The sequence below is a fragment of the Platalea leucorodia genome (assembly GCF_965183815.1).
Source record: "Platalea leucorodia genome assembly, chromosome: 1".
NCBI lineage: Eukaryota > Metazoa > Chordata > Aves > Pelecaniformes > Threskiornithidae > Platalea > Platalea leucorodia.
In genome coordinates this window covers 143,013,652-143,037,886 of record NC_138823.1, presented here as the reverse complement: position 1 = coordinate 143,037,886, position 24,235 = coordinate 143,013,652, and the positions used below count along the sequence as shown (strand labels likewise).

At 39.4% G+C, this 24,235-nt stretch overlaps 2 protein-coding genes across 4 annotated transcripts in view; one reads left to right on the top strand and one right to left on the bottom strand.

Moving 5' to 3' along the window:
- Positions 1–1,083: 1,083 nt before the first annotated feature.
- On the bottom strand, positions 1,084–23,651 carry KRIT1 (KRIT1 ankyrin repeat containing). The gene is made up of 18 exons (XM_082308340.1): positions 23,572–23,651; positions 22,366–22,437; positions 21,327–21,448; positions 20,727–20,886; positions 19,224–19,316; positions 18,204–18,333; positions 15,827–16,070; positions 15,416–15,531; positions 14,837–14,980; positions 13,602–13,758; positions 13,210–13,317; positions 11,454–11,610; positions 8,910–9,061; positions 8,098–8,264; positions 5,856–5,943; positions 3,981–4,187; positions 3,564–3,680; positions 1,084–2,783 (listed from the first exon to the last, which is right to left on the bottom strand). Exons 3-18 carry the CDS (start codon positions 21,426–21,428, stop codon positions 2,715–2,717), a joined length of 2,211 nt encoding a protein of 736 aa, XP_082164466.1. The 5' UTR covers positions 21,429–21,448; positions 22,366–22,437; positions 23,572–23,651; the 3' UTR covers positions 1,084–2,714.
- Positions 23,652–23,958: 307 nt separating this feature from the next.
- The window catches only part of ANKIB1 (ankyrin repeat and IBR domain containing 1), a 96,264-nt gene continuing 95,987 nt past the window's right edge, over positions 23,959–24,235 (top strand). For all 3 annotated transcript variants that reach the window (XM_082308303.1, XM_082308300.1, XM_082308302.1), the window contains exon 1: positions 23,959–24,201. The gene's annotated coding sequence lies outside the window, so the exon portion shown is untranslated. The remainder of the gene's footprint in view (positions 24,202–24,235) is intronic.

Below are 24,235 nucleotides of genomic sequence, written 5' to 3'. Positions count from 1 at the left end.
GGCGTCCGCCGTTGGGCGGCAACCAACGGCGCCTCCCGCTCCCCGGGCGCCGCAGGAGGGCGGGGGGGCGCTGAGGGAGGCTGGGCCGCCGCTCGGCCCCCCGCCCCGGCGCGGAGCTGCAGCCAGAGCCGGAACGGAGTCTGTAAATTCAAGGCCGGAGACCGATTCGTGGGCGATTTGGGTTTTGCCGCGGTTGGGCCCGTCGGTCAACCTCAAGTCATGCGGGCGCGCCTCACCACGGCAAAGGGCACCCAGCAGCCGATGGGTGCGCTCCTGGCTCCTAGCGAGGCCTGCGCTGAGGCGAACAGTCCTCAGGTCAGCGTGCGAGCCTGACGGTTCATTATTCCGCTTGATAAAACTGTGCCTGTTTTTCACAGTTCTAAGTTTTCAGTTATTCTTTTGCCTTACTGTGTCTGGCTGGAGTATGCTACTCGCAAATCCTTGCTTTATCAGCTATACAGTTACCCACTTTTTAAAAAAGTGCTGGTTAGATAAGCTATAGGAGTCGAGCTGAATATCTCTTGCTTACAAAGGCATAATTTTCAGACTTGCCATTCTTGCAGCTCATTTTAATTTTTTTTTTCCCTTTGGTACAGATAGGAGGATTGTTACTAGTGGTCTGCCTCTACAGTGTTGTATTTCTCTCTGTTCCGATTTTACATTTCTCCACTTTCAGATGAAAAGATTGTACTCACCTTCCTCATCACGGCAACACAGCTGAAACTCCTACGTACCCAGGTGCCAGAAGCCTGGTAGGACTGTGTAACCGGGCATTCACTACTTAACGACTCCACTCACACGCAACATCTGCAACCTTCTGGTTTGCCGTGACCAAGAGTTTCCAGTTTTCCTCATGAATACCCTGAGTGGTTTCCAAGGTGCACTCCCTTAATTTGTAGTCACCATGGCACTCTCCCTGTGATCCTCTCTGATGATCTCCCTTCATACCTTGCAAAGGTGAGCCTGTTACAAAATACTGGTCTTTGGAAATAACACCTGCTTGGTAAGACACTTGATGGCACTTTCACGCTGGCTGCAGTAATAAAAACAACAAACATGACTTGTTGCAAAGAATTTATTAGGTTGTAATAAATAAGAATTTAGCAGAAAGAACCATACAGCAATAAGGCATATTAATACTATTGTTAAATATGCAGCTGACACACATTTTAACATTTTTCTAGTTTTCCAACAAAGTGCTAAGTAGAGAAGTGTATTTCTGATACCAGTGCCAGGTGAGAGCAAGGATGCACGATGAAGGACCCGACTGTTGCACTGTTTACCTTAAATAAAATATAACAATCCATGAAGATTAACTGTTATTTATGCCAGTGAAGTAGAAAAGTATAGCTTGCTAAGAAGATTACAAAATATAAGTCTCCTGTTCACTTTTTTTAACTGCTTACTACTTTAATTTCTTAAACTGCACTTAGTAAGGTATGAGTAAAGTTACTACACAACAGCGCAGTTTCTAACATTCATTTTAACTTTTATTTGAAAAGTTAGAGGCAAGTGCTAATTTTTTTTTTTAAACTTTTTTACAAAATATTGCACACTGTCTTAGCATGCAGTTTACACAGAAGAAATAGTCAAGTGCACTTAAAACCCTGAAAGACAACCAGAAATTTTAAAGATTTGTGTTATGGATACTATTTTAATGTACAAGGATATGTTTCAGACTGCATAGGGTCCCACCTTACACTTCAGACCCAACTTGTTGAGACCCAGTCCTGACTCCGTAAAGAGCAGGCGTAATGCTCACAAAATGTATCTGAGTTTCTTGCATTATAAATCTTCATTCCTGCATCCTGCACAGCTTGTAGCCTCAAGAAACTGAAGTAATGAGTAGGAAAATTAGTTTAACAGAAATAACTTAGTACCTCCTATATGAGTTTTTGTTACCGCAGATGTGTTGCAATCCAGGGTAAGATTTATTAAACTTTCTGAAGTCCTCTGAGTAAGATTCATTTGTAAATCTGTATCTCCCCCTCCTCCATATACACATTTTATATTGCACAGCAAAAGTAAAAATCCATTTTTTTTTAAAAAACAAGCATGCTAAACATTTAATATGGCTTCTGAATTTATAGTATTTCCCTTTTGACATCCTCATGCAACATTTTAGAATAAATATGAATACAAAGTATGACAAAGTTAAGAGTAAAAATAAAGCCAGCTATAACGTTTGTCAGAAACCAAATAAAAAACAAGAGTTTATCAAAAGTAGTTGCTCAAAGGTCTAACTGGTCTTTTAAGCATACTTATCAACAGTATCTTAAAAATAGTGTCTACAAAATACTGTAACATATACAACCTCCTTGATGTTCCATAGAATGACACGAAAGGTAAATAGGTTAACTGAACTTGTTTCATGGCACTGGTAGTCCCATAGTCCTCTGGGAACAAAAGCCTTACTTGATTCATGCTCCTCCAACTCAGTAAACCACTTACATTTCATCAGCTTTACTGGTTAAGCTCAAGCCCTACAATAGCTTATATATGAAACACAAAAATATTTATAAAAAGAATAGACATGTTGTATAGTTTTTTTAAAAAAATAAACCATGCAGCTTCTGTACAAAGTTAAAAAACTGTACAAATTGACTTTTCTATTGTGTAAAATTCGTGTACATGGAAGTCTTCTGCTATGTTGAGAAATAAGTTGTTTTTTGCTTAGCCATAAGATGCTGTTTTGTAACTACTGTTCATTTCCATCATTCATTTCTTTCACTTGGCATTAACTGGCCATTTAATTTCATCAGAAGTTTTACGACGAGACCTGCCTATATAAAGGTATACAATTAAATTTTGTCAGCATTTCAGAATTATGACACAATTAACTTAAGTATATGACAAATGCAAGCAGATAGTAAGTTAGAAGTTGCATAATTTTAGAAATAAGGAAAATAAAACCTACATTCTTCTCAGATATCAGAAAGTGTTTTTCAAAAATATTCAATCACTTCCCCTATAACCACCTTAATACATAAGAATCAAAAGCAACTACTGTCGAAGTATGCAAGATACTCAAAGCTGTAGTTTTGCCACAACACATTTTAACATGGCATACTACCACTGATGCAGACTATGGGTAAAACAAGCATCTTCCATCAGACATCCACAAACACTACCAGAAGTTGCTGGTAGCAACCGCAGTGAAGTTGCTTCATAACGCTGCCTTCACAGATCCCCAGTTTTATCCTGTCTCAAACTCTGCTAGTTGTGGTAGCAAATATCTCTGTCATTCTCATCACATTTGGAATTATCCTTAGAGTCTGAGGGACTGGGCACATGCAACAAACAGTTTCAATTAAAAAAAAAAAGTTTACCCTAATGATTACAGATGCATTTTATGTATTTTGAACCCTAAAGGCTTCGCATGCTAAGAAAACAAGCAAATATTCTGAAATATTAAAAAGAAAGTTTTAAGATCATTTTTGTAGGGGCTTGGCTTGGGCTTCTTTTATACTGCACAAGGGTGGCCAATCTGAAGAGAGAAGAGGCATGTATCTAGTTTAGGAAAAAATAATTTAACGTAAAGGATGAAAAATAACAATGCTTACCTGTTTGGTATGCACAATAAAGCTCATTTTGTTTTCCAGACTGTGGATTTGAAAACATGTATCTCCATCTCCCAGCTGCCACATAAAGCAACCATACTTTAGGCTGAGGAGTAAAGCCTACAATGAAATGTAGGAAACTGTCACTCAGAAAATATTCTCCATACTTAGAAACTGAACTTTCTTTAGTTCACTTAGACAGGATTTTGACTTAGAACAGTATATTCCACAATCTAGTTGTAGCTTATAAAGTAGTCCAGTGGAAAAATACAAAGCTTTCTATTAGTAGCACCTTAAAAAGATCTTAAAATCTTAGAAATCTTCACAGTCAAGTTTAACCAAACAGTCAGATGTGAAATGACTACTAGCACAAAGAATTTAAGAGAAAAGAATTAAGCTTGGCAGTTCACTTAAGCTGACCTTTGTTTCCATGTTGAGGAGGTGCAGGCCTTTTACATTTACTCCTACATACACTTTGATGACTTTATGGCTACTTGAACTTGCTTTGGTGAATATCTGTCCTGTGAAAAAAGCTGCTCCGTAAGTAGGAATTTCCCAGCAATTCTGCAAGAACATGCGCTGAAGGTGATGCATCTCTTTACTTACACCTTCACTGGTGCTAAGATTCTAGAAATAAAGGAACAATGGCAATCAACAAGTATTCCCAAATAGCTGTGGTTATTTGAAGAAAAAACACTATTTAGTGGAATTCCCACTATGCTACTATTCCCAAAGTGCTTTCCCAGCCACCGTCTGCCTACATCTACCCACAGAAAGGCTCAAATGCCAAAAGAGTCGGAGGCAAGAAAGCAGATGCCTGTACGAGCCTCAGAAATCTGAGCCACAGACAGCTAACCCCTGCAGGGCCCCACAGTTGTGCCCCTCTCAGAAGCAGGCACCCATCTGATACTAAATGCATCACAATCCTTAAATCTAAGCATTCTTCCTCCTTTAAGGGTCCACTCCAGTGAGGCATGGTAAGATGAGCAAGTACCTCCCCCCAAAAATCATGGATTTTTTCTTTTCTAAGCAAAAGAGAGGTGCAGATTTCCTTTCTTTAGTGGAGCCCTCATTCGGAATGAGACGGACTTCTGCTTCTTCCTCTTCAGTAGAGTGAAACAGTCACAACAAAGGATCGCTAGAGTGTTCCCGCCTCAAAAGAGACTGATGTAAAGTACCCTAAGAAACAAAAAACTTGGCTGGGCTGCACATGAGATGAGAAGGCACAAGAGAACACAAGTCTTCAACAGTGAGGGGGCCATGACTGCGGGTGCGGTGGATGGGACCAACCTTTTTGGATCCACACCCTGCATTACAGCTTATCCGAATTCTACGCCACCATTTTAAAAATGTAAAATATATTAATATTTTTGGAACAAAAGATTGCAACTCCTTTCCCCATCTCCCATACCCCACACCCCAAAATAATGGCCTAGAAGCAGAACTCAAGAAAGCTATGCTCATTCCTACATATTATCTGCTACAAGAAAGAGTAGAGACTACTCTGCTGTGCCCTCTGCTATACCATCATCTTAGAAATCCCCTCCTCCATCTGTATTACAAAGAACAGGAATGATCTGCTGGTTTCTGACAAAAAAGGTGTAGGCCAAGAGAAAGTTTATGACTGAGTAACCTCATCTCAAAAGAGGGGCAAGACCTGGAAACATTCCCTGGGTGCCTCTGCAGTGTTTCCTGCCAGCTACCCTTAGTGATGCATGTTAGCCAGTACAGTTCTGACACACCTCGCTTTTTCCACAATTTTTTTATGAAGTTCACTAATTTAACCTTCAGGTGCCTCTTACCCCATTTGGAATCCATAGTCCTTCAGTTAGATGTCTTTTACAGAAACAGCCCAGGTCCACATTTAAAAATTTTGCTCAAGTAACTGCTGTAGTCAAAGGAGTTTGTGTGCGTGCGCACGCGTGCATCAGCAGCACTATCAGATCCCTAGCATACAAGTTACACTGGCAAAAAGGACTTTGTGGATCTATCGCTACAAGCAGATGTGAAAATATAAGTCAAAGTAGATTTTTTTACATGTATGCCTGAATTGGCAGTATCCCCAATACACAGTTAACACTGAAGATGAATGAACAGATGACAACTACATTTACTTCTAACAAACAGATCAACCGTAACTGTACAAGAAAAACAGCATTCCAACAACCCATCCCAAAAATTCAGACCATACACATTTCCAGCTTTATATACCAGTATTTTTGTTCATTAACTGACAACCAAGTAGTCAAAAAATGTTTAAGACAGGATTTTCTACTATTTGATTATTTATCTCACCTTGTATTCATGAAGTATCCTGTTTGTCCAATGAGGAGCTTTACTTTTTAGTTTAGTGATTGGTACTATCGATTTTAGATTTTCTTCACTAAGAGAAAAACAAAGCAGAAAAAAGTTTTTCTTCACTAAACAAAGGAGAAAAAACAACGTCTGCCAGTTTGTATCTTCGAGTCACATGTTGAGCTAGACAGTCAGCTCCTACTCCATCTTGCCGCATCAGGTGAGAAGCATTCCTGAAACATAAGCTAAGGCTTCCTAAGATACAGCGTAATTCTCTGTTAACGGAGATCCAGCTTTGTGTTACACGCTTTGTGTCGTGCATCATGGACATGGCACAGAGAGAAAATGCCAGCAGAACACAACTCTTACTTGATTACAGACCAGTTTGGTGAATTCCAGTTCGGAAGCCAAAATGATATACTAACAGTCACTTGTACCAGAATATTACATACTCAGAAAAGATGGCGGCTTATAGGTGCTCTTCCCTTCACCGTTGTATTCAGCACCACCAAGGACTTGGCCCATTAATTTCCACATGAAAGTTAGATAGTACGTGGTATGAAAGTGAAGCTATGTACATAAAGTGCCTTTAAAAAACCCACAACCAAACAACAAACAGTAAAAGGAAGCCTTTGCTAGTTTGTTTTTACTCACAATTAATCTGTTACATTACTAGGTTTTTGACACTATATAGTAATTTTTAAACTATATTTGTCAGTAACTGCACATATGATCTACCAATCACAAACCCTGCACAGGACAATGCATCCAGATCTTTAAGGTCAAGGATACACTCAAACAACAGCCTGGATATAATTTTTAAATTACGTGTCTTTTGATAAACCTTTATGTCTACTACAAAAAAGTTCAGAATATCAATCTTTTCATCTGTCTGAAGAACAGAGAGATTTTCCAATATCTTTGTTTGAGTATGGATGGAAAGCATGCCCAAATGCCTACAAGGCTCTTCTATCTGGCCCAAACTGTCTTTCCAAGTAGTCCTGTCTACAGAGTCAAACAATTCCATTGAGCACGATGAGGTCATAGCCACATTGCTCATCTGCCCCAGCGTGGAAAGAACACCACCCTGCAGCTGCTGGGATTCAGCGGGGGCAGTTTCGTATTAAACCCAGTTCCGTTTAACTGCACACTCCTGCAGGTGTGGGCAGTCCCACCCAAAATGAATTCTCCTTATGCTCAATCTACCAACTGTGCAACTGCAGGACAAGATGGGTCAACAGCTGAACCTACTGAACAGCGCACCCAGAAGTTTTCCAGTCAGGGAGCTCATTCACTTAGCTTACTCTGTAATGGTACAGTCTCTACACCTAACAGAATGAAGAGATAGGAACAAACAAGTGCAGCCAGTACAGCCAGCCCTTTCAGAGGCAGCCCACACTTACATCAGCGTAACTGTAGCAGAAAATGCACCCTGATTTACTGATGGTGGAGAATTCAACAACAACAACAAAAAAAAAAAAGCAAGTCAAGACAGCTCAGTTGATGCTGTGAATGAGAGGAGATGAGAAGTACAGCAGCATTCCGGAGCAGCACAGCTGCTGTTACATGAATGAATTGAGGTGGAGACGGTAAGGGGTGGAGTGAAGGTGCACACAAGAGAACTGGAATCCTGATGTGCTCAGATACTGCTGTAGAAACGTATGTGGGAGGAAAAAGCTGTATCCTGGAACAGCTCAGCTACTGTTGTGCTGGGAAGCAGAGAAGGGGAGAGAAAAGCACCATCTGGCAGAGCCCTACTGGTGCTGTCTCTCTGATCAATTTAGTATAGCAGTTCACATACAAATAAGGGAACAGAAATAATGTCTCTGCATGGTCTGTCCTCTTCAAAGAGGGAGGAAAGCCAATCCCAGAAGTTGGTCTAACTGGACACAGTAAGAGGTTTCTTCAGCATTGTCCAAAGTCTCAGTCCTGTCAAAACCCTTCACTCACATGAATACTGTTACTCATTTTGGTATTACTGTATGTCAGTATAGACTTACAGAATACAGAACCCCCAGCCCTCTGCCTGGGACTGCAACAATTAAGATTAATATATTTTTCAGACCCCATGTCCAGCTTCTATTAATGCTACGAGGCCTATGTGATTACTCTGAACTAAAGCTCAGTGATGGAGAAAAATAATAAATAAATCATACCTAAAATTTAAGAGTTCCATAGTAAGTGCTATCTAAAAATACTTAACCTAAAACCATAATTTTAAGTTTTAAACACACATACTTACTTTAGAAAGCCCTGTTTATGTTTCTTGCTCTCATAATTTCCATAGACTATTTGTAGAAGCAGACTTGCCAGCGTGATCAGCTTGGCATCAGGTGATGTATAGAAACCTTTCAGTAAATTATATCTGGCTTCATCAAAAAGGATAAGAATAGCCAACGGATCCTCAATCTGTTAAAAAGATTTAAATAATATGATTTCTTTGTAAAAGAAAATGAGCTTAGAAACAATAAATATAATTTCTCACCGATTCAGAAACAGAAGACAAAGGTGTGATCCTGACTGAAGTGTACATTTTAGTAATGCTTTGTAATAGAAAAAAATGACATATTTTTACCGACTTAACTCATTAAGACTTCACTGATCTAACACACTTACAAATTAAAGGTAATTAGCGCATCATGCCCAATCAAAAGGTTCACAGAAGTACTAACATCTGTGGTTTTTTTCCCCCATGAATCCATTTTGAATAGTGTTTGAATAATCCCATTAAAATTGACCAATTAAGTATCTGGAAAAATCACAGCACAAGGAAGAGAAAGAAAACTGGGCAGGTTGTTTTTAGCTCTATGACAGACAGATAGAGACTGAGGCACATAGACATAGACATAAACCAAAGAGTTGGAAAGGTGAGAAATGAGAGGGAGAGAGGGAGGGAGGGAGGAAAGAACCTGAATACTCAAACTGTTACGGGAAAGGAGAGGTCCAGTTGAAATAAGTTTGGAAATTACTACAGTCATTAAACACACTGAGTGTTGATGGTCACAGTGTTCTGACTCTGACCATGATTTCATGCTATCACTTCCAACTGCAGACCTTTTTTTCAATTTCCAGTGGAAGTCTCACATCTCTTCTCAGGAAAAGCTGTGAAGTTTCCCTTTGAGGATCCAAGTTTGTCAGTTCAGTGAATATTTCAGGCCAGTCTCGAATATGCTGCAAAGGCTTGTGGTACGGCTTCAGTTGGAGGCCTGAACAATAAAAGGTTTTGTTTATAAATAAACAGAATAACCCAGCATGTGCGCGTGCACACACACACACACACCCCTATATATATATATATATGATTATATATATATGATTAAATGCTGCACCAAAACCAGAGTATCTGAAACTGAGGACTCTTTAACAAACATTTTCCGCTATGTTTACTAAATTGCTATATATAAAAGGTTTTGAAAATATGGATTTATTGACAAAACTCTCAGCATCAATTCATTAAATGCACTAGCAATGAACCTTTGTTATTTTCAGCCTCTCAAGAGTGAAGTTGTATTTAAAAATTTAATGGAATACCAAGACAGACCTTATAAACACAATAATAAAACATTAGAGACTGTTGTCTCAATTATTATGAGAGAAATAAAGTCCAATAATCTTATCTCTGACAGAAAAATACAGATATAGCTTATCTTATAAATGTATTTGCCATTTTTGGATATATATAAACCATAAACTTCTCAGAACAGACTTTTTTTTTTTTATCTGTAAAACGTCTTGATTCTTAACAGACTACAGTCACTGAATGTTTCATGTTCTCCTGTGTATATGAGAGCTGAGAAATCAATAGAGAGCTTTCGACTACAGTCCTACTATGTACTAGAGCCCATACCTTCAGTTACGCTCCTTCACTTACCCTGCCTGTTCTTGTGATTATTGCTTGGCTGTTTTCTAGTAGTGAGGAACTAGAAGGCTGTATCTGCCTCATCCTCACTCACTGCTCTGGCTTTTACACTGTGACATTTCTCATATGAAAAAACTTCAAAGGACATGTTATAGTGCCACATCTTTTCATTGAGAATAATCTATTCATTCAACTTGCCCACCTTACAGTCAAACACAGAAAAACATTATCTGTACTACAAACAAAAAACCTATGCTCTTTACACTTGTACACAAACTGCAATACATTTTATAATAAAACTTGCCCATTAGCTGTTTGCCATACATCAGAAGCTGACTAATTTTCAAACTTAGGCTAAATATCTAGAGAATTACTTGCTTTTAAACCAAACAATGTATCAGTGAGCTCTTCCCCTCAAATGCAAAGGTAATCCTTCAATGATTTGAGCAAAACATGATATACGTATTTCGAAAGGGCAGAAGCAGCAAGACTTCAACACTCAAACACTTCCTTTTCCTCTAGACATTAACTTCTATGTTTAACTGAGGGTTACAGTAGTCATGTGGCATACTGCAAAGTAAAAAGGCAAATGCCATGACACTGGGAAAAAATGATTTAAAGCAAATGAAGAAAAGATTTCCTGCAATATTTATAGATAAAATTTATATATTAAAAAAAAAAAAAGTAACAATGTCACTGAAGTGGAAGATTGACAACAATAAATAAAGTTTAAAATGCAAGGCTTCCCTGTTAATGGTACTGTCAACACAGTATCCTACCAGACCTGAATTGTGCTTTGTAAATCCATTATAATGTGTCCCATAGCTATCTTGTTGCAGCAGTAGTTTACCATGTTTTCTGACAAAACACAATCACAATCATTGACTCTTTCATGATTCTATTTATGTTTTGCTACCTATCTTAAACTACAACTATAATATACCTTTTATTCAGATCAGAAATACCAAAAAATACAGCAAATGTAATAATGACATTTTGCCTCAGAATTCCCTCCCACCAAATACATCTGAAAACTTGTTTATCAGAAGTCATTTTGGTGCAAAGCACATGAAAATTCATATGATTAAAGGACCTAATGAAAAAACATTAATCAGCTTTACTTTAATTACTAGTTTTAAATAGTTTAAACATTGGTAAAAACAACTACACGCATCCAATTTCAGATACTCTGGGAAGAAAAATACCACCAAAATCAGGGTAAGTCAGCAGTAAGGACTATGACAGCAAAGGTGCCCTATAACAGAAAGGCAATCTGGACTAGCCTCATCTTCCTAGATGAAATACATTCTAGATGCCACAGTGATACAGGGTCAGACCTATTAGGGGTACCCAAAATGATGGCTAAAATGGAGAAGCTCTCTATAGCTCTGAAAGCACAGTTTGGAGACATCAGGCTGTAAAGGCTGGGAGTTGATCTACTGGAGGAAAGCTTAAGCAGAGGAAATGGAAAAATTGGTTTCACTCCCTATGCAAAAGATACAAAGAATGAGACCTACAGGGATTACAGAGCCTCTGGCAGGGGCAAAGTGTATTACCAGTCTAGATACAAATTAACTCCTGAAGGATGGCTTTTAAAAGCTGATAGAAAGCCATTAATACAAAAGGGTCAGAGAGCATGTTTCCTGTTTTCCTAAGAAAATATTTTTTTTTCCTAAAGGCAAGCAGAAATAAAAAAACTATGATAAAGTCTCAAGTAAACAATCTTCCTTGTTACTCACTGAGGTTCTCTGAACAGATCCAGATAGTGAAGTACTGCTGAGTTTCTTGAGACAAACGCATCCCCTCCATTATCTGCTGTACAGTAGTATTGTTTCCATGTTTCAACTCAACAGAGCGGTATGACCCATCCATACGATAAATTCGTGCCTTTTCATACTACATAAAAATTTAAACATATTGAACAAAGAACTTGTTAAAATCCTTTCTGTTGGTGCTTCTGAAGAGAAAAGCAATTTTACCATAATTCAGCAATATCCATACTGTTGAGAAAAAGAACATTGCATATTTACAACTCCTGCATATTTACTATTTATCAAAACTGCTTGTTTCATACTGGAACAGGCTGCCCAGGGAAGTGGTTGAGTCTCCATCCCTGGAGGCATCTAAAAGACGGGTAGACGTGGTACTCGAGGACATGGTTTAGTGGTGGACTTGGCAGTGGTAGGTTAACGGTTGGACTTGATGATCTTAAGGGTCTTTTCCAACCTTAACGATTCTATGATTTCTATGTCCTATGCAAGTTCTTATACTGTGCTTTTTACCACAATAAGTCCAAGAAAGATCTTACTGATATTTTGAGGACTTCACTCCCGTTGAACTCAAAGGCAAATAAGCATTCAAAAGTTCCCCGAGGGATTTGGGTTTAACTGCCTATGCACATCCTAAAATGTCCACCTCACTATTACTGGCAGGTTATGAATTATTCCCCTCATTAGTCTATACTAAAAAGACTTATTTTTCAGAGGGAAGCACCACCCTTTACACAGACCCCAGTACAATAAGAATACAATCTCAGTAAGACCTTTTAGCACTTCCATAATATTACTACTAATAAATCATTTTCCTCTTCAGAACTCCCATAGCTTTCACTGAATTGAATGTGGGCCGAGAGTATGCCTCCTGAAAGATGTACTTAAATGTAAATCTGGTGCTTAAAGCATATACACACAAGTCATAAATCAATGAAACCTCTTGTTTTCATGTCTCTAACAGGTTAAATGTTTCGGCTGCTTGAATAAAAAAGTTACAGGAATCTGTTATCTCCCCTCTTCAAATCTACTTAGTCGTCAAGAACTGAGTTCCTAGAAACTTCTGGAAAAAAACATTAATGCCTTGGAAAATGACAACTGACTGAAAATGAGGCTGAAATGGAAAATATCAGTCTATTTTTGCTGCAGTAGTCACTATGACTCCTATTGCAGTAATTTCTATTGTTTTTTTTATTTTACTGTATTAATTCAATGGCAATAAGTGACAACATAATATCACTTCTTATGCTGTGAAATCTACTTAAAATGTGTGCTTTAGTCTTTTAGAGTCATTAGACACACACCTGCCTTTTGATCAACTGCGTAATAAGATCCCTAAAATGAAGGAGGTCATTTCCTTCATCAATTATTTTGGAAGATTTATTCATATAGAGTGAAATGAAGACAATTTAAAGCATCTTGAAAAATTGACAGGTTTACTGCCACCTACCTACAGACATACAAGTTGCATCTGAAGTCAAAGAAAAGAAACAAGTGACTTGATATCATCTGGCTAGTTTTAAATCTACTTCAGGATGAGAAGAATTGCATAAATATAGACAGAAAGATTTAAAGAGACAAAATGTCAGTTCATCAATATTTACACCTACAATTTCAGTATACTGCACATTTCCAGTAACAGCTATAAGTGAGCCTAGCTCTTCTACAAGTTTATGTGTAAATTAAATATAAACTTTATTCAACTATTTAGAAAATAAACTCATACAGGTTTATTTATGGCTTCCTTCAGCAGTTTTGCAGCTTCTTCCCACTCATTTTGTTTGTTCTCTTCACAGACATTCAGTGGAGATCTTCCTTGTTGATCAGTAATGTGCTACAAACATAAACAGAAACACTGATAATACATTGTTCTCACTGGAGATAGGTAAACATTTACACATTTTTTGAGATCATTAAAATCCTTGATCCTAGAGTTCAAACATTTAATTGATATACAATGGGAAAAGTAGAGGTAATGAAAAACATTTAACCATTTTTTGGTAATCTCTCAACAGGATCATTGTGTTTACACATTGTGATCTGGACACAAAATATTTCACATACACAAGCTAGAAACTGTTGCTAAAACTGCTATTCCTGTACAAAAATAGAACTTACTCTGTCAATTTCTGGATGATTTAATAGAATTTGTACTATTTCAGCATGCCCACCTCCAGCAGCAAAATGAAGAGGAGAGCTAAGTTGGCCGTTCAAAAGATTTGGATTGCATTTGCCTTTCTCCAACAGCATACGAGTGGCTTCAACTTTTCCATACCTGCAGACAGGTTTAAAGCAGAACAGACACAGCAAATGTAAAATAAAATCTTTTTTCAGATAGTCCTAAATATGGAAAAGTATATTTCCATGCTCAAGAGTTTTTAGCTTTGAAATTACATGAAAGACAATGGATCATTGCTTGTAGAAATTAGTATCAGTTCTACACTTCTTTGATAACCATTGGTCTAGTAACCATTTATTGGATTCATTACAGACAAACTGAACCTTGCTTTAAACTACCTAGGTTTGGGTAGTTGTAGCAATTCAGTCATGGCAAAATAAAGTTCAGCCTTGCCAGGGAAAAAAAAAAATCGTGTGAGAATCAGAGTAAAGCTTCTGACTGTCAAGCAGATGGATGCTGACAGTTCTTAAGCCTGACACTGATAACTGGTAAATCTTGTGTAGTGTTTATGCAAACTTTCTAAGAAACACTAAAAATCAAATAAGTTGGTTTTTTAAAACCAAGTTTGATTTCCGTGTTATTCATATCGTCAGACACTACTACAAATACAGAAGACTAACTTGCATAAAGATAAAACAAAAGCATTTTTACAACAATTGAGGAAAGCTCTCAAGCACTTACAGATTAAACCATCAGAGTTGTAGTCCGAGAAGTTGACCTCCGTAGATCACCTAGTCCAGCTTCCCACTCAAAGCCTGACCATCACCAAAACATGCTCACCTCAGCTATGGCTGTGCTGTAAAACTGCTCACAGCCTTTAACCAACAAAGACTGTAAAAGTTACCACACTAAACTAGACCCAGTGTCTCCAACCGGAATTAGAACAGATGCTTCAGGACAAATATAAGAGGCAATAGATACGTGTTTGATGATATGATCTCCGCACCTGGACTCCTCTGAAACCATTCAGATTGAAATTATTTCAAAACCTGAAGCAATCTTTCTCTTCAGAAGGTTAACACTAACATATATTAGAGTCAAAGTGTAAAAAGTCTAGGTTTTTTTTGATTTCTCATTTTTGAGTCTGTACGATAAATTACAGAAATGATTAGCACTGAAGAATCATGATAGCAAGAATGCATTTAATTGGCAAAACTATATTCATCTGACTCACCAGCATGCATAATGGATAGGTGCCCAGTGGTCGCTATCTAACTGATTAACAGAAAACTTTTTATCCAGAAGGTGGCTTAGTAAATCAGAGTCGCCTTCACAAGCACTGCGATGAAGAGGGAAATCATCTACCCACTGGTGTTCCCTATGAATTAAAAGGAGAAACAGAGGGAAAACACAGTTCAGAAATATTTCAATAGTTGAGAACATCGACTTTTTTTTAAATTACTAACATAGTACTAACTGTAGATCTACATGAAGAATAAAAATGAAGCTCATGCAGCTAAAATGTGCCAGTATTCATACAACTAGTATTTTCATCATGCAGTAGTCAAGCCACAGCTGTATTCATTATGCTAAGAAAGGCTTCTCTAATGTTTATAATTTAAACCTTTCTTGGTCTGTCCTTTAATTGTTGTTTCAGTACTTAGAGACTTCAAATATAATTTTTAAAAAATATGTAGTTATACAGTAAAGCCTTAAAGTAATAAGAATCTCATTCTGACCAAGTCTACCAAGTACTACTGTAATATAACAAAACAAAATTATCTGTTAAAGAAAAAGGAATGAAACATAATACTTGTCCTCTGTGACACTGCTCATGCTACGTTGCCACTTTTCTCTTTTAGGAATCTGAATCTTTGAATAGTCTGGGGCTCCAAGGCCAAAGTATGGATTTATTACCACTTTGTCAACCTGTGAAGACAGAATTTAACACAACTGAAAAAATATCTCACTGAGACTTGGCTAAATAATCCCCCATCCAGGCCGGGTATTCTCTTGAAACCAAAGTTATGATAGTAACATTTTATAATTAAAGAGAACAGTGTTCAAGTGTGAGGATTTGAAAAACCATTTAGCAGTAAGTGTGCAATAAAGAAATCTGATTATATTAGACATAAAGCACACACTCATATCAAATAAATGAATGAATTGTAAAATGAAAATGTATGTATGCTTCACAAATATAAAATGAAAATACAATTCTTACCCTATTGGTATACTGAAGGTCAGATCCAAACAAGGGATTATAGATACACATATCTGCTTTCTCCAATGCCAGCATTTTACTCTTTATTTCCAGGGCAGTATAACCCATGTGTAACGAGCTCTCTGTTTGACCAGGTTCTATAGCATAGGCAGGGTTTATTACATTTGTTTTAATTCTCTCAAGAGGAGATGGTCTGAATAAAGCTGGGATAGAGTGAGACTGGGTGTGCCGTTCATCCAACCACCTGCAGGAGAGAAAGGGCAAGTTATTCATTTTCAGGTAGAAAAGGACTATTTTGGTCATGCCTGTCCATTATTTTGTTGGATTAAGGGGTGTATGTATGATAATCACGCATTTTAATTAAAAAAATAATATTACTTATAACATGCACAGCCAATTATATAGCACTAAATTAATCCCCAAACATGAAATTTTTTAACCAAATATAGTTAAGCAAATGTTTCATTTAATGCTCAAACACATTTCTTGCAGATGCAAACTCTCAAAGGAAAGGAAATTATAAGCTAAGGTAAGAGTAACATTGGTTATAGCCAAAACACTTAAGCACACCAACATGTCACCATTTCATTTACTTTCAGTCTATCAGTATTACTACTCTCAACATACAAATTTTGAAACTTAAAGCAGTTTGTTTAAGGGTGAGCTGAAGTTTCAGTATCTGTGCTGACTTAAGCCTTCTCACTCATGTGTTTCATTAGGGAGAGGTAGGAAAAGGCAAAAAATCAGAAGGTCCCTCGGTAGTTTCCAAACTGCCAAGTCTCTTTCACATAGGCTACCACCTGCCTTTTCACAAAGCTGTGCTGAAGGTTATTCTCTTCTAAGTGCACCTCCTACTGACAGTACAGGAGGGCTTTAGAGCCCTATTACTCTGAGCTAGAGAGGAAAGTCAGCACTGTACACCTGCTGCATTTTTTCCTGCAACATATGCAATATAACACAGGGCTCGGGATTTTTGGATAAATATGTTTTCACTGAATTGCTAAATTATTTTAGTGTTATGTTGAATGGGGCACATTTTAACTAAGGGTCTAAAGCCAGGTTTGTATTTAAGGTTGCTGCACATGCTTTCTCACACGCTTTAGATAAACGCGTACTTTGCTGGAATACAATAAATTCCATTTAGTGATTTACCCAGGAAATATAGAAAAAAGGTAAGTACATCCTTTGGAAAGATAGCTCCACTGACAGACTGCTTTGATCTTGTCTGTCCCAGAACCATGTGTAAGGATGGGAGAACATGGCCTGCAGTTCAATGCATATGCTTAGGCCTGGATTTTTAAGTCCCAGATCCAAGCTATCATGTGCTGCAAAAGCCATGTTCTCTTCACTTACTTATAGACCTGCTGGGAAGGAGGACTGTAAAATTGTGATCATCATGCTATAAACACCCTCTTGCCTCTCTGAGGTATTTTCAGGCATTTTCTCTAAACACTCAGCAGATAAATTAGTTAGGGCAGCTTGAACCTTTGAAAAGTGTTGTTTCAGATTATGTACATAAGGAATAATCAACATAAACTATTTTCTACTGTACTTACAAGGCCTCTCTCACAACTGTAAGGCTGGTAAAACATCTTAAGCAGAGCTTAGAGTCTGAAGACACTCAATAAGTAGCAAAAAACATAACAACTGGCACAATGGTATACATGGAAATATTATGACTCTACTAATAAACTGTAAAAACCCTACACAGGGAACCTTTTTAGGTAATAGCCTGTAACTTAGAATTGTTCATGTCTGCCAAGAGTTTCACCTAACTTTATTAAGGGAAATAAGTTCATACATAAGTAGGTCTGATATTTCTTTGTTAAGGGTACATGAAAAAAGAACAAAAAACTGCTCACATATTCAATTTTCAAACTACTGTAAAGGTGCCTAAACAACCAATCATCTTTCTGAAAGTTAATTCCCTACTGCAAATAAATTTGTATGGCTGAGGAATATACACTTCCTTTGTAAATGGGGGGTTAATTTAAATGCAAATCATAATGGTATACAATTAACAGGCTATTTTTACTCCACTCTGGCAAATACTCTTACAAATGGCAATTATGTCACTTATAGAAGATTAATCAGTAGTATTTTATATGATTTTATAAAATCTTCACTGTGAGCAAGAACTTCCAAAAAGCCACTTGATTTATGTAAGCACAGCATTCTTCAGTTTGCAAAAAAAATTTAAAAAGATTTACAAATATGTTGTCAAGGTTTCAGTTTCTGATAAACATGAAGAAAATAACATAATATCACAATGATTTCCTTCTTAATCACAAGAATGCTATAAAAACTATGTGCTACATCTACAAATTATCTTGTTTATCTTCTATTTTAATCTATTTTTACTGATGTCATTTCTTACTTATCCAAGGCAATTAACATTCTTGCAGTAAGCGTAGCAAAATGGGTGCTGGATTCACTGCAGACTCTCATGATGTCTTGTAAACAGTAGAACACAGGGCATCCAGGACTGTATGCGTATTTCGTATTATCTAAAAAAGAAACATACTCTGAAGACACATCGATGAGAAGAAGAATCTTATGTTCCCCTCTACATCTTTTGTAGTTACACGTTCCTGAGAGCATATTCTAACTACACTAGAGTAACTTCATTTTTTTGAAATTACATACAATCCTTAAATAACAATTCACAACTCAACAGGGTAGCCTTAAAAAACTTAAAGTGTTCAGTTACTATTCCATCAGTGTGATCAGCTTCATCTGAACAATTAATATTAAATGTATACTGTTGCCAGAAAAAAAAAAAAGAACAGGACTCAGAACTAGAAGAGGTATTTATCGCTATTGGTAAGTCCACAATGGTATTTATTTGATTGTTTTTATCCTTAAGGCCTATCAGTAAGGCAAAAATGAAGGAGCTTCCCCAAAAGCACAGAGACATTTACTTCAGGCTTTTTTTAAAAATACTTTCCTGACAAGCAATTTACTTTGCCTTCTAAAGACTTTATTCACCATTCCTTATTCAAACAAAACTGTTAACAGACTTCAATAAGCATTCTTCTCTGAGCAAATAACACTGAACTGAATAGGATGTCTTACTTACACTTACATTCAGTAAGTTCTATACAAGTTAATGCATATGTTTTGAAATATAATCAAGTGAACAAATACAGCTTAAAACAGAAGTGTGCTATCGTTACAGAAACAAAGGCAATACATTAAAAACAAGGGGTTTTTTCCCTTAATTTTAAGTAACTTTTTCAAGTTTTAAAGTATTCAGAGAGACGTTTCCACCCGAATGCAACTTTTAATGTTTAAATACAGAAAAAGCCATGTAGCATATTCATAAAAATTCTTAATAAACCCTCAAATGAACTTCTGCTAAAATGGGTGCAACTTCAGAAATTATGCTCAATGTTACCTTTCACAACAGTTGGAACAATGTAAAGCGATGCCTCCTGGCCTGCCTTCTCTCCATCAAGAGGAAACTTCTTCATTAACACTACGCGCTTTCCTAGCACAGTATTAAAAAAACCCCAAATAATTAATTAACCAACAAAAGAAACAAACAAACAAACTAGAGTTGGCTATCTGAAAGCTTACCAGACTCAATCTTTGTAATTTCTAGGAAGAAAAATTATTATTATTACAAGCTATAATCTAAAGCAAGCTAAGAAAATCTAAATACATATGAAAAAAAAGAACCTAAGTATGTATATACCCATTAACATGAAAAATTACATGACTGTAGCCCTTTTTTCATAGCAACTTTTCTATATCCCTGATTTTTCGTAGCATTCACCCCCCAAAACCACCTACCTTTAAGTTAAACAAGATTATTTTTGAAATGGGAAACCACAGCTGCATGCTGTATTCCATGTTAAGGTGAATGCCTTATTCATGTAGTGGTAGGACAGTATTTTCCATCTTATCCTCCCTTCCACCCTTACAGAATTCAGCGTTTTGTTGCTTTTCTGACCTCAGCTGCATATTTCAGCAGCAGCCACGCTAAACTGTGCATATTAATGTTTGGGCCCTGTGTTTGAGTCAATTTAAAACTCCCTAAACTGTGTAAGACACACAGTTTTTGCTTTTACTAGGCATTCCTCAATGTGTATTAATGCTATTATGTTATTTCATATTTGCTGCTCAACTAGCTTTGTTAAGTCCATCCAACTCCAGTTACTGCCACCTGCAACACTTTACCACGCCATCAGCTATTCCTTTTCTAAACTGTTAGCACTGCATTGTCTTGTCCACACTGACAACCTTCCCAGTATAACCAGTATACTTACAAAGCACAGATGAGGTACACAGGAAAAAAAAAAAAAGTGCTTTAGTCAGTATAGTTTATACTAATCTGGAAATGAAACATGCTGGCTAAAACAATTTTTGTCAGCACAAGAGTGAGGTGGTTTGCTAGACCAGCTATGCAACAACAATGAAAAAGAAAATACACTAATGAAATTATATCTGTAAGTGATAACAGTTATGCCAGAAATATTTTCATGTAGATAACTGTCTACTGAACAACGCTGGCTTTAGAACAGACTTCAGAAGCGATCACTTCACTAGTTCAAGCCAAGTTTTAGCTGAAATTAAGGATGAAAAAGCCACTTCAATCTGATTTACCAGAAGTTTAGCTATAAATCTCAATTTGAGGTGAATTAGTAGTACAGACAGGCAACGTTTCACTTAATAAACATCTTTTAGTAAGCATTTTATAGAGTTGGAACGTAAAGGGAAACAAAGGTAAATTAAAGGTTTTAGCTGTATAGTTGGCTTGGTTTTTTTTGATGAACCTCAAAACATACCTTCTTTTTTTAAACTAATTTCATGCTTTTGCACAGCCTTTCCATGCCCATTTAATTTTTAAAATATTTTTATAGAGCTATCAACATAAAGCAGATTAAAATGTTTTTACCTTTAATACCTTGATTGGCTGGTGAAATTGGTTTGGTGGCTTCTAATACATAATCCAAAATGCTCTGGGTTATCTCGGTGCCTCCCTGCAGTTTAGTTTCCAATAAAACTTTCTTTCTTTTTTTCTTTTGGCCTTCAATAGGAACTTCAAGCAACAAAATCTTTCAAACAATAATGAAACCAAAGGAGTTTAAGCACAACTGAAACAAGTACCGAACACTTTTTTTTTTTCTTTTGTATTTATTGTACCACTGTAAAAGTAGTAACAAAATTCAGGAAGTATTCAATGTGGAGGAGCAGGACAGCGAAGTCAGAATGACCTCCATAACAGTAAGGTTAAAGAGAATAAGACAAGGCTGCACCCTTGTACTGAGCAGCCCGCAGGGCAAAAGGCCCTGAAATGACATGAAACACACAGATATTACAAAACCATAAGGTGTTCAAATACCGTAAGGATGGGGCAATGCATAGTAAGTATATGACATACACAGACATTATTTAAGCAGTATTATTGTCATATTTTCTCTTCTGCTATATTACTATATATTTACTATAACTTATTATTTTTAAAAATTTTAATAAATAAATTAAATAGTTTTACTTCATAGGATTTAGCTCGATATTCCCGAGAATTCAGGCTAGCAGTATTTTTTGGACGAATCACAGCAACATATGCATCTCCAATGTTTTCTGGGTTTCCCATCTCTCCTGCTTATGTTGTCACTGGAAACAATGAATAAACAGGAAGTAAAGGTTCAGTTGAAAAAAGAAAAAAAATCCAACAGCACCTTAAGGTTCAGGATGCAGCAATTATATCCACTGATTCTTTGCATTTTTCATTTATTGTTCTTCAACTGGAGAAATACCAATGGCTGATATAATTCTGCTTCCTTTCATGAAAGGGGAGAATCCTACATTGCATAGATTTAATACAAATAATCTCATTCTCTAACCCACTTTTAAAATAAAAATAATGTTTATTTTTTCCACTTTGTAACTACCTTCCCCACTTTGCAAGCCAGGCAAAAGGCCAAAGAATTTTAAAAAGAAAACCATTCTAGAGTGACAAGCACTGTAATTTATAAATCGTGCTATGACAAAGTACTGCATTTCTATGAGTTCCACAGGGATTTCAAGAAAATACCTGTTTTTCATTCCCCCTGCCCCCAATAGGAAGTAGAACACAGTCTTGCCTACAGCCCAAGTAACAAAACTGATAAAAATGAACTATAATACGGATGAATTTACTTAGTTTTACTTCAGTGGGGCTGCAAACTGGTGTACAATTCATTCAAACACGGAGGTTCTGAAAGGAATACATCTTCAGTTTTTGCAAAAAGTGGACAGAGGTTTTTAGATTTAAGATAAAACTCTGCTTACCCTTCTGTTTAACCCAAAGGGACAATTCCTATAATCATAAAATTTTCTGAAAACGATAGGGAAAACCTCCTAAGGCTAAATCACTTCATGTATCAGACTTGAGAAAGAAGGTCATGTCTGGCCATTAGCACCTTCCAGGTGATCACTTTCTTCATCTGCAAACAAACCCCCTTTCATTCCATATCATCAGTAAGCACATGCTTTTTGCAGAATAATCCCTCCACAAAGATTTTTAACTTTACTGTTTCTAGCCTCTTCACCTCTTCTAGGAGAAACGGAGGTCTTCAGATTCCCATGCCCTTAGTCCAGTATTTTTGCTGGGATCAGACTACCTGAAAACATATTAAAAAAAAAAAACCAACATAAATAACAGCATGTACATTTTCACCTTCAGTTAGACAAATACATTAGTTAGATTATTTAATGGTCGTACTTAAACAGTAATATCTGAATAGAAACATCTATTGAGTTCCATTACAGCAGCATCTAGAAACGTTAAATAAGGAATGTCCTGACTTGTGAGAGCTCATGATTTGGGATATTAAATAGTTTTGAAAGGCACAAGAAACAACCATCCCTTATGGGCAGCTGGGAAAGGCATGCTCCCTGGGCTTCCTTACAAGTACTGGGATATACTGGGTTGGGGCCACAGGTTTGTGTGGAGGGAGCCCACACAGGCAGGGCCGGGCCACCCGGGTGGCAGGCGATGGCCAGGTGAATAAGCCGTGGGTGACGTCCCTCAGCCAGAGGGAGGTGAGGATGCCGGGGAAACGGCCCCGAGAGCTGTGACAGGACTCCAGAACACAAAACCAGAGGACGAAGCAGGGTGGGGCTGCGAGGATGTGACAACTACGATGACCAGCTGCGACGGCACCGCCAGGGAACTGCCCCTAACCAAATCCAGCTGCCCACAACGCGTCCCCGCCCCGAGGGACGCAGGTCTAGGGAACACGCCGCGGCCGGCCTGCTCCCGGCGCCGCCGGGCCTCCCCGCCTCCCACGCCACCGCCCGACGGCACCTTCGGCAGCGGGACCCGCCGGGACGAGGCGAGGGGCGGCGGCCGGGGACACACGGCCCCGCCGCCCCCGCGAGGGAGGCCGCCGCGCCCGCCCCGCCGAGCGCAGGCCCCGCACAGGGAGCGGCAGCGCTGCCTCGCCTCGGCACGGCGCGACCGCTGCCAAGGAGGGAGCTGGCGGCCGACAGAGGCGCACGGCGGGCGGGAAGCAGCCCCGCGCCGCCCGTGCCTCCCGCTCAGGCGGCAGCCGCCCCGCCGCTCCGCGCCTCACGGCCGGGAAACGCCCGCCGAACTTTCCCGGTCGCGCCCAGGAGCCGGCCGGGCACCGGCCCCCCCCGGAGGGTGCTCACGCCGCAGCCCCGCGGAGCGGGAAAGGCTCTCGCGTCCCCGGGACCGCCCCACCGGGGCGAGGGGCAGCGCCCCGGCCCCGCTCGCTCCCCCCTTCCCTTGCCTTCCTTGGTGGTGTCGGCGGCCGCCTCCCCCGCCGCATCCTCTCGGCGCCCAGGCCCCGCGCCCGAGACGCGTCCCGCTCCGCCCCGTCCCCGCCCCGCTCCCTCCCACGGCTCGGCGGATCCGCTTCCCGTCGGAGCCCCGCGGGCCTCGGCTGCCGATGAGTTTCCGGGTCGGCGGCCTGAACTTCTGCTGCTGCCGCCGCCGGTTGTTGACCGCGGGCGGAGAAAGAGGGAGAGAGACCGGGCTGCGGGCCGGGAGCATGAGGCGCTGCCGGCAGGCGGGGAGGCGCTGAGGTGAAGCGGCCGCCCGGGCCCGGGAGCGCCGCCGGCAGCTGTCAGCGCCGCCGCGCCGCCGGGAGCCGCCGCCGAACAAAGGGGCAGCGAGACGGCGGCAGCCGCAACGCCCTGCGCGGGAGGGAGCCTCGCCGCCGGGCGGGCACTCCCCAGCGCTTCGGCCACCGAGTGACGGCCCCGGCTGCCCGCGGGCCGCAGCGGGCACTCCAGAGGGCGCCGTATCCGGAGCGGAGCGGGGGACAGGCAGAGAGGAGCGGCCGCCGAGCGAATGGAGGCGCTGGGTGGCGGGCGCGGAGGCGCCGGGGAGGGCCGGGGAGAGCCGTTGTGAGGAGCCGGTGAGTGCCCCGCGCCGCTGGCGGCGATCTCGGC

What these genes read in the sequence shown, in the direction of transcription:
- KRIT1 (XM_082308340.1), bottom strand. Translation starts at nt 21,428, where the DNA reads ATGGGAAACCCAGAAAACATTGGAGATGCATATGTTGCTGTGATTCGT. An exon ending in AGCAGTGTCACAGAGGACAA is followed by an intron (nt 14,981 to 15,415) that starts GTATTATGTTTC and finishes TTTAATTCATAG; the next exon opens with GGAACACCAGTGGGTAGATG. An exon ending in ATCATCCAGAAATTGACAGA is followed by an intron (nt 13,318 to 13,601) that starts GTAAGTTCTATT and finishes TTATGTTTGTAG; the next exon opens with CACATTACTGATCAACAAGG.